The sequence below is a fragment of the Pseudopipra pipra genome, chromosome 16, assembly GCF_036250125.1.
Source record: "Pseudopipra pipra isolate bDixPip1 chromosome 16, bDixPip1.hap1, whole genome shotgun sequence".
Lineage (NCBI taxonomy): Eukaryota > Metazoa > Chordata > Aves > Passeriformes > Pipridae > Pseudopipra > Pseudopipra pipra.
Window position 1 is genome coordinate 2,063,522 of NC_087564.1, and position 10,603 is coordinate 2,074,124.

The 10,603-nt window shown below is 46.0% G+C and overlaps 1 protein-coding gene across 8 annotated transcripts in view; it reads right to left on the reverse strand.

Annotated features, from left to right (window-relative positions):
• The window catches only part of DNAAF8 (dynein axonemal assembly factor 8), a 92,678-nt gene that overhangs the window by 81,912 nt on the left and 163 nt on the right, over positions 1-10,603 (reverse strand). For 3 of the 8 annotated variants that reach the window (XM_064672573.1, XM_064672575.1, XM_064672567.1), the window contains exons 1-6: positions 10,445-10,602; positions 8,501-8,660; positions 5,001-5,117; positions 3,547-4,041; positions 1,142-1,238; positions 606-738 (exon numbers count right to left, since the gene is read on the reverse strand). In XM_064672573.1, the coding sequence (XP_064528643.1) occupies positions 606-738; positions 1,142-1,238; positions 3,547-4,041; positions 5,001-5,117; positions 8,501-8,647 (989 nt within the window). In that variant the 5' untranslated portion in view covers positions 8,648-8,660; positions 10,445-10,602. Of the gene's footprint in view, positions 1-605; positions 739-1,141; positions 1,239-3,546; positions 4,042-5,000; positions 5,118-8,500; positions 8,661-9,712; positions 9,735-10,444; position 10,603 lie in introns of those variants that run through there. The other 5 variants (XM_064672574.1, XM_064672572.1, XM_064672568.1 and 2 more) reach the window with 4 other exon arrangements.

A 10,603-nucleotide genomic window follows, 5' to 3' on the forward strand; every position in this document is an offset into this window, starting at 1 on the left:
TTTCCTCTCTGCCACTTTTGGCAGTTCTGTTTTATCCTTCAGAGCACACAAAGTGCAAATCATCTTCATGACTCTCTCTGCTCTGGCAATGAGGATACTTCCCACCTTCCACTCCACAGGCTTCTTCACTGTTGTTTCCTCTGTGCCTACACCATTGATGTTGTTTGCTCTGAACAGCCTAAAAATCCAGTTATTTCACACAGAACCCTCCATGCTGCCCTGACATCCCCACTGATACCCACAAAAAACCATCCTGTATATTTTACCTAAACTGAAGTATCAATAAAAAGAAATTGGTAGCTTGGATGACAAAAAAACATGAAGATGATAATTAGCTCAGCCTCGTTTTCCTGCCTTTCCCCTTTGTCTCAAGTAAAGCCCAGACAAAGGTGGTGGTTGATGGATAATGCTGAGGTGTTTATCATCAAATGTATAGGAATGACTGAGTCTTAATTTTTCCCATTAACATCCCTGTAGCATATTGCAACCATGGAATCAGCTTTCTGCAGTGGCCACAGGGAACAGCACCTCCAGAAGACAGGGAGTTCCCAGTATCCCTACGGGCAGCCAGGATTACCTGGGGGATGGGACAGAAAAGGACCTACTTATTGTCCTGCTCTTCTTGAAAGGAGTAGGGCTTGGCTGGCAGCCACCTGCAGAGAGGAGACACTGTCCTGGACTGCCTGGCACACAGCTCTTCCAGCTCTTTCAGGAGCTCACAGCTCCTCCTGAAGGTCTCTACGGAAGAGCAACAAAAGGAATCACCAGTTGTGGTCTTCTGCCACAGGATCACACAATACACCCATTCCTCATTTTCACATTGTCCATTTTCCTACAGCCTGTCAGAAGGGGAAGGATAAAGATATTATTGGCATCTGGCTCTGACTCCCTTCAAACCTTCATCCAGCTTGTCTGATCCACTCTGAGGCCATGGCAGGCCACGAAGCACTGGCTTCAGACTAAGAAAACCAGATGAAATCTTGAGGGAAGCTAATTAAACATGTTTTACAGGGATTAAAAACCCCCACTATGATTTCAACATTCAAAATCATGCTGCAGGGAATGACTTTAACACAGGAACCTGAGTTTTATTTATTTTTACACACTTTCAGCAAAGCTGGTGTTAATTTAGTAATATTACCACAATCAGCTGAGAAGAAAGCAACTTCTGCATGAGTGTTATCTCTCTGCTGCTCCAGCTCCTCAAGATTCTTGTCTAGATCCCATTTCTCAATATTCTGAAAGAAGACAATAGAAATGTGATGGAAAGTTCACTCCCAAAAGACCATCCCTAACTTCAGTGCCAGCTTGCTTTCAGCAGCTCCACAAGGAACTGCTGGAAGGAATGGAATGATTTATTATATCCCTTTGGACAGTGCATCTCTCCAGCTGCTTCATCTACTTCTGCTGAGGTTTTTTCACTGACAATCACGAACCCTTTTGAAATAGGCTACAAAAAGTCCCTGGAGACAGTGAAAGAGATTAAAAAATGGCCTGATCCGAGACCAAGCACATGTATTCTGATCCTGAATAATGCTGAGAACTTCTCACTGCCACTCATAAGAGAAGGAATTCTGGCTTTTCCGTTCTTTGAGATGAGGCTCTGAGCTTTTTCCTCCCTCTCCAATTTCTGACCAGGGTAAATTCCCATTCCCCTAGGTACAGTCAGCAATCTTGGGTACAGATGCAATCTCTCAGCTGCTTATTCCACAGTGAATATGGGATTCATTGCTAGGAATCCCACACACCTGGCTGAGGGCACACTCACACTGCTAACTCAGGTATGAGAACCAGGCTGCCATGACAAATCCTCGTGCATTTAAAACACTGATTGCTTCTCCTCTGAACAACACTTGAAATGGAAAGTTTAATTAAAAATACTCACATCCATCTGAAATATCATCACCGGAACTTAGAAGTACTCATGAGTTTTATTAAAAGGAAGGGGCTGTCAATTGTGACAATGATGTCACAGCTACAGCAAACATGCATTTCTCATAACCACTCCCAGGTTTTGGAAAGCAGAAGCAGATTCCAAACCCAGCAGTTTCACCTTGTAAAACCTCTGTCATCTGCCCCTCTTGTTTCAGAGAAGACTCTCCGTCCTCCCTGAGCAATAAACCTTCACACACACCTGAACCCTGACTAGTTCTGTTCTAACATTACATGCTGCAGCTGAGGAAAGATAAAAGCCTGATGAGAGTCACAAGTTGAAGTCTCTCACCAACACAAAGCTAACACTGGTTCAACAATGCCATTATTTATTGGTCTGGAACAGCAAGAAAGGACTGACAACTGAGAACTACATCACAGGTTCTGTTTTATCAAAAAGCCCGAAGAGAAAGACAGTATATACATTTATTTTATTCTGATGCAGTTAGAACTAAGCTTCTCTTTCAATAATAGTGCTGAAGTACAAACCATTATAATAACAAAGATCAAAATATCATCTAACCTGCTTTATTAAAGCTTTAGACTCCTTAGTCTTACTAGGAACAGCACTGTTGGAAGGTACTGGACAGGGTCCAGAAGAAAAGAATTTAAGATTTGCACAATTCCATTTCTAGCACAGAAAGGAATTTAAGGAAAAAAATCAAATTAACTGATAGGAATCAAGAAGCAACTGTATATGAGTTTTAACAACTTGACATAAATGAAATACTTTGCTGAGCTGGCAAGTAACAACCACCTTCCAAATCAAAGTGAGAACACACTGAGCCTGGTCTCAGTACCCAACCAAAACCATCAGCTAATTGAAGTCACTGATATCAAACAGGTTCTGAAAGGCACATGATGCCTCCTGAATTAATATAGCAACTGATTTACATGAGGTGAAATGGGAATTAACCCCAGAACCACCTGAAAAAGATCCCCTCCAATGAGGCAACACAATTTAACACACAGGCAAGCAGCTGCATTCTTTGCCTGCACTGGAACAGCTCTAACATTAAAATGTATATTTGTGAATGTAGATGAAAGGGAAAGGAAATATCTGTACTCTGACCTATGGAAGGCTTTGAACAGAAATATCAGGTCGTGCTCTGTGCTGATTAAGTCCTAATGAACTCAAAAAATAAAGGAAGACCTATAACTATAGTACTGAAGAGAACCATCTCTCCACGCTGGGCCACATCCCAGTTAACACATAAGCTAGTCATCCCACAGAACTAAGGAAGAGATTTAGGATTTCAGGAACAATCCTAACCACCTTCTCTTCCAGCACTACAGGAAAGATCAGACACTGGAAGGCCAGAAAGGTCCCTGTTTCAGTGCCAAGTCTGCCTGGAACCAGAAGGGTTTCCTGTGCTTCCAGAGCCAGACGCTGTGGTTGGCTCTCCTGAGGTTCCAGGAGCCACACTGTTCATCCACTGGTTTGGCCACCAAGATGGACTTGTGATGACAGCTCTGAGACAGCTTTTGGTAGCTTGTAGAACACATACCCTCTGTATGTGCAGAAGTTGGCACTTCAGTTCCTCACTTTAGTAGGACTCTGCAAGCAATGCACTGTGCCCCCACCCCCCAAAGTCTGTTTTTGGGGCCACTCACCTGCAGTGACAAATGGGTCACTTCTCCAAGATGCTCATCGGAGGAGGTCTCTCCCTTTGCAATTCTTTCTAGACTGTTGTTGATGCCACAGGAGGGAGGTTTGACATCCTGCTCTGGGTGGCCTGGGAATGGCTCCAGAATGGTTTTGGAGAGTATCTTTGTCTCTATCAGCTTTTTCCTCTCTTTTTTACTGTACAGCCCTTCCACAGACAATGTTGGATCAAGCCAAGAGTTCCCTGCTTCCTTGGCCTGTCTCCTGCCCAGTTCTTTCTCTTCAAGGTGATCTGTGGAATCTGCAAGAGACTCTTCAAGAACAGCTCCCTTTTGGTTTGGCATTTCTTCAGTCTGCCTGGCAAGATTGCAAGTCTTATCTTTAATCATTTGTACATCTTCTTTTGCAATGATTTGGGTGCCATCTGTTTCTTCCTGAAAGCCAAAACTTTCCAGGTCTCCGTTCCAGATTTCCCATGGTTGTCTTTCTGTTTCCTGGATTTGCTACAGGTAGAAAAAGCACACATGTGCAGAAAGTGATATCTCCCTGAGCTTTAGAAGCAGATAATAAACCAAAACAAAGTGATTGGAAGACAACAAGTCCAACTCAGATACCATATGGAAACAACCCACACCACATCCACCATGGAAAACAGTAAGACTGTTTACTTTCCAGAAACTTTAATTTCAGGAAGTGCTAAATATCCTTGAAATTTCTTTTCCTTACACGTGCTCATTGTAGGACATCTCTCACACCAAGATAAACAATGGGGAGTTAGTCTTCCCATGATGGAACAGCAGGGTCAGCTGGCTCCTCTTCCAGCTTCTCATGATGGCTAATCTTCCAGGAATGGGATGCCCCATCCCTGGAAGTGTTCAAGGCCAGGTTGGATGGGGCTTGGAGCAACCTGGGATAGTGAAAGGTGTCCCTGCCCATGGCAGGGGGGGTTGGAACAAGATGAGCTTTAAGGTCCTTCCCAACCCAAACCATTCTGGGATTCTATGAACTCATCACTACAGGAACAAAGTAAAAATTTTCTCCCAGAAAAGCTGTTCAAGAGTAAACTTCATACTTGTCCCCCTTTCTGCACTGTCCTAAATAATTCTTCGTTTTCTAGACACATAAAATGGTAGCTGAAACAATTTAAAACCCTGAAAAATTCAGGCATCAATCCGCAGGGTTAGTGTGCACTGCTAGTGCACAGGAAAAACAAACAGTAAAAGGACAATAAAAACTGCCAGGAGACAGGACAAAAAGTTCTAAAATCTCAAGAACAGAGAAAACTTTAAAGAGTCACTGTATAAAGAGAATGAAAGATCCAGTTTCTAGTGGGAGAAAGTATTGGGGACTAAGCTTTTCCATCACATAGTTCAGTCAAACAGGTCCAACACCAGCAGATGCCCACACTGGAGACAGTCAGAAGAGAGGGGTGACAGCAGTACAGCCCCCACACAACAGTCACAACCTGCACATCGGAGTCTTCCAGGGAAAACATCATCAGTTCTTCTGAAAGGTCAGGAATTAAGTTTGGCAGCTCCCGCTGGAAGATGAAAAGTTCCTCATCACTCTCACAATCAGACTGGAAACAAGAAAAAAAAAGAGAAATTAAACAGGTGACTGTAATACTTGCCTGAATACCTGGTTTGCAGTGACAGCTCCCATGTTGTCACCCCTTGAAGTGCAGAGCCAAGAAGTTTCTTTGCAGTCACAACAGACAGTCCAGTAGCCCAACAGTCACCAACCCAGGCTGTCTCACAGCCACCCAATGTTTGAGCAAGCTACAACTGTAAAAACCATGTAAAACACTGAATTTCCACGGAGGTTGATGACAAACAGTTGAGTCCAAGCAGAGCAATGAAAAGGGTGGGAAGTTCTCTAACTCCTGAGAGATTCTATGCCTACCTCACTCACCATCAGTGGCAAGAGCAGAGCTGCTCACTATTTACAAGGGGGAATGGCTTCCCATGGCCACAGGCAAGGGCTGGATGGGATACAGGGAAGAAACTCTTCCCTGTGAGGGTGGGGAGGCCCTGGCACAGGTTGCCCAGAGAAGCTGTGGCTGCCCCATCCCTGCAAGTGTCCAAGGCCAGGTTGGACAGGGCTTGGAGCAACCTAGTGGAAGGTTTCCAATCCCCGTGGCAGGGGTTTGGAAAGAGATGAGCTTTAAGGTCCCTTCCAACCCAAATCATTCTGGGATTCTGTGATTCTAAGGGAAGGGGAGCTCATGACTGGAAAGGCAAGGCCCCACCAGGCCAAGCCCAGTTTCACAGTACCCAAGAGGAACAAGCAGGACAGACCAGGGGTAGCAACGAGGCTGAGCAAAAAAAATCTACATGATAAGGCAATATTGTGGTGATGAGGCAGGTCAGAGGTAAAGCCTGAAAGTTAATTCACAGATGAAAGTCCAGCTCAACCAGAAACCAGCACTTCTCCAACACAGCTCAGACAGAGAATGAAGGCCCCGAGCTGAGCTTAAGTAGAGCTGCTGGGCACCAGTTGAGGATGGGCAGGGCCATGAAAGCTTTTTATTGCAACCAGGACCCTGACATCCACTCTTCAGAATGCAAACAGCATCTGTGGTTGGCAGGTCAGCATTTAAACAGCTTTGAAAATCCCTTTTCTAAACATAAGATATGTATTGGAGATGAATACTTATGCATGGACACCAAGGGGAGATTAAGCACCTCCTCAGCAGTCAGGACACAGCTTTCCTGCTTGTCCCTCTGTTTTGCAAGTGTGCATTTTTGGGAATTCACTGCAGAGCAATCTTTCTGGTATCATTAACTTTCCTTAACATGAAGAAACCTCCAACAGAACACCTTTCCTCTTAATAAATTGCATATCAGGGTAATGAAGGTACTTCAGGGCATAAAACACATTTGTCAGTGCCATTTTCAGAGGCAGGAGCAGAGCACATTCAGGTCACAGATCCTGGATGCATAAATGGATCTTCAGGCACGTGGGAATCGCTCAGACAAAGGTGCAACACTGGAACTGCAGGTTCAGCAGCACAGGGATTATACAACCAGATCTTCTGAATGCCAATGAAGTGCCAAATGGATTGCCTCGGCTCCTTCAGCAGGAATTTTTAAATAGAAACAGAGAAACTGGAGATTGTTTGTAAGCAAAAAGAAAGGTTCAGTGGGAAATAGAGTGACACAATGGTATTTGGCCCCAAAGTGTGGAGCTTTTCCTCCTCCTTAACCTTATTGTACACTTACACAACAAGAAAGCCTACAAATAATTCCAGTGCTGGGCCTTAGTCTAGACTATACAGACACATATTAAAATGCAATGGTTGTTTTAAATAGGTAGAGGGGAACTGAGATACTGTGAGGCAAAATGGTTTGCCCACCATGGTAGTGACAGATCCAGGTGCAGAAATCAAGTCATGGTATCTCTATCAGCACTCTATCCACTAGATCACAGTGCTTCAGATCATTGATAATGATAAGTGATAAATAGCCCTTGGAGGCATTTCCTTCACTGCCCACAAGACTCCCCTTGTACCATCAGTGGCCACAATAAGATGGAATAAAATATATCCTTTGTGTGTTCAAAATTATTTTTTCAAGTTTATACATGTTTGAAAATTAACAAAATCTTTTTATTTGGACAAAAGGCCACCAATAATAGAGTCTTGAAACACATTATCCCCTCAGGAAAGTCAGTGCCAGAGCATCTTGGACTAGAGTGGAAGGCACTTTTTTATTTGCACCAGACTGATGCTGCATATGAACAGAGATCTTGAGCAGCCAAGAGCAAGCTGACCCAGCCCCAGCAAGTGAAAAATGTATCACACTGAAGAATTCTGCACAATATCTCTCAGTCTCATTCTTTGCACGTAAAACTGAAGCACAAAAAGGCAACAGGGCTTGTGGAGAATTACAGGAAGTAAAAAAAAAGCAGAATGCAGGATTGAAATATCTGCCAAATGCTTTTTTCCAGTGGATCACCAAGTCTTTAGGACTATCACTTTCCTGTGATCCTCATAGATACAAAAACATACCAACAGGCCTACTGTCTGCAAGTACATTGTTGGAATGAATAGCATAATACTGCCAAGCATAAAACATTATCATTTCACTGTAAATCAGCAGGGTGCTGCTTTCATACCAAATTTTTGACTGAACAAACTAAGAAGAAATGTGGGTTCATTCTGTAAGATGCCCTCTACTCTCCTCTTCCCTGGAAATACTTCTTGTCTGGAGAATCACAGAATTGTTTGGGTTGGAAGGGACCTTAAAGCTCACCTCATTCCACCCCCTGCCATGGGCAGGGACACCTTCCACTAGCCCAGGTTGCTCCAAACCCCGTCCAACCTGGCCTTGGACACTTCCAGGGATGGGGCAGCCACAGCTTCTCTGGGCAACCTGTGCCAGGGCCTCACCACCCTCACAGCCAAGAATCTCTTCCCAATATCCCATCTAACCCTGCCCTCTGGCAGTGGGAAGCCATTCCCCCTTGTCCTGTCCCTCCAGGCCCTTGTCCAAAGTCCCTCTCCAGCTCTCTTGGAGCCTCTTTAGGCACTGGAAGGGGCTCTCAGGTCTCCCTACAGCCTCTTCTTCTCCAGCCTAAACAATCCCAACTCTCTCAGCCTTTCCTCACAGCAGAGCTGCTCCATCCCTCTGATCATCTTGGTGACCTCCTCTGGACTCTCTCCCACAGGTCCATGTCCTTCCTCTGCTGGGAACCCTGGAGCTGGAGGCAGCACTGCAGGTGGGGTCTCACCTGAGCAGAGGGGCAGGTTCCAAAGAATACAGCGAGAGGAGATGGCAATGACTGACAACTGAGGATGATCCAAAAGGCTGTGGATTAATGCACAGTGTTACACAGCCAGGACAGGCAGCCCATTCAGAACACCACCCCAGCCACTCTGAAACACCTGCCTAAGGTCACCTGCTCTTGCCTTTGAGAGATTTTTCTGAGGCAGTGTGAAGAAAGGCAGGTTTCAGTGCTTACTGCAGAGGACTCGGAGTCCAGAGATGGGAGCTGGTCTTTCACTGCAGCGAGTATGGATCCCCACTGGAATGGTCTGTCACTCTGCACAGGAGCTGCAGGAGGCTCAGCTGGATGTGCTGCATCCTCACTCTGCCCTTCTGAGGCCATTGGAACAGCTTCCCTGCAAACAAATGAAAGATGAGCTTAAGGATACCTCACCAAAGAACGAGGGGTAATATCAGCACAAAACAGGAGCACAGCACGTGCAGTAAGGGCAGTGGAATTCTCAGCACTCCCAGGGAATGATACAATCTGCATTTTTGGAGCTGTTCCTTCCCACCTGAGTTCAGAGGTTCACGAGCTTTCTGCCCTGCTTACCACACACACCCCAGAGGCAGCTGAGCCTCTCATTTAGAGAGTACTTTTTGGGGTTCTTAGCCAGACTGCTGTAACTGTGTTCTCTTAAAGCATGTTCCCATGTTCTGCCTGCATGGAGAGGGAAGGAACACACCAAAGACAGGCTGACATCTCTGCTCTCAGCTGGATTTCACTTGTCTTCCCTATTTCCCTAACGTTCCTCTCCTCACTGCTCAAATGACAGATAAAATGATCCTAGAGTCACAGAATTCCAGCGTGGTTTGGGTTGGAAGGGACCTTAAAGCTCATCTCATTCCACCCCCTGCCATGGGCAGGGATGCCTTCCACCAGACCAAGTTGCTCCAAGTCTTGTCCAACCTGGCCTTGAATACTGGTTTGTGTTTGCTATTGTTTTCACTGGATTTTTAAACAAAAAATAGTTGAGAGTCGGCATGTTCTTGGATTTTGACCTCTCAAAGTGTTTCTAAAGTGGATTCTTTCCATGATGTACATGAGGAGTTGAGAGAACACAGAAGGGGATGTAGCTGTACTAAGAAATCAGATCATTAATCCTCACTGAAAACCTTTACATTTTATGCTACAATTGCATGGTTTTCTGGGCAATTAAACATGAGAGTAAATGATTTCTTTTCGGGAAAGAAAGGTTCAGAGGTTCCATAGAATCACAGAAGACCCAGAATCAGAAGAAACTCCCAAGGATCATCAAAGGTTGTGTGTTGTTGAGGACTGAAATAACTGTTCAAGTGATGTCACTATTATTTGCATTGACGTAGGCAATAAAAATCCTCAAAACATGAGGTTAAACTCAGCTTATGCCCTGGGATGTTTATAACTTGCAATTGCCTCTGTAAATACCTTATAGTCCATATCCACACAGTGGTTTTGTTGGGACAACCCTTGAATTTGATTTAAGTAAAGAGGAGGAAAACTTCCATGGCTGGAGTAGAGTGCTCTGGCAGTGAGCAGAGGATGTTAAGGAAAATAGGAGTCCCATGAGGATAAAATAAACTGCCTGGTGTGGTACTCTGTGATTATTTGGGAGGTCAGTATCCCAAAGTTATGGATGTTATGCTGGATCTGACTTATCAGTCAGCAAACGGCTCGTCTTCAGTGGGAGCAAGCAGTGTTTAAAACAAAGACTTGTCAGCAATAAGCACAACAGGCACTTTCTGGAGAGCTTGGGCATGGAGGTTATTAGGTCTTAGGTTGGACTTGATGATCTTCGAGGTCTTTTCCAGCCTTAACGACTCTATGATTCCAATTGAGACGTAAGATCCTGAGCCTTTCCGTGTCACTAGAACTGACGTTTGCTGTCACATTCACCTCGACAGCGTCGCTGGGAGGGAGCAGCTGAGAAGACACAGGCAGTGGTGGAAGACAGAGCTTGGTTTTAGGGCTGCCTTCAGGGGCACGGGGCCGGGGATGAGCCACCGCAGCCCGGTCACAGCCCAGGGACGGCCCGGGGTGAGGGACCCCAGGGGGACCCCCCTCAGAGCCCCCGCAATGGCGGCCGCGCGGCGCACGCGCACCGTCCCCATGGCAACGCGGCTCCCGCGCCCGCGGCCCCGCTCCCTTCCCCTCACTCACAGCACCCACCGCCCCGCTCAGCCCCGGCCCGGGGCCGGGCCGCGGACACAGCGAACTGCCGGCAGTCGGGACGAGCGGCACGGCCGAGCGGCAGCGCCAAGGGACCGCGGGACCGCGACGACTCCTCACTACAACCGCCAGCCCCAACCCCCTCGGCCG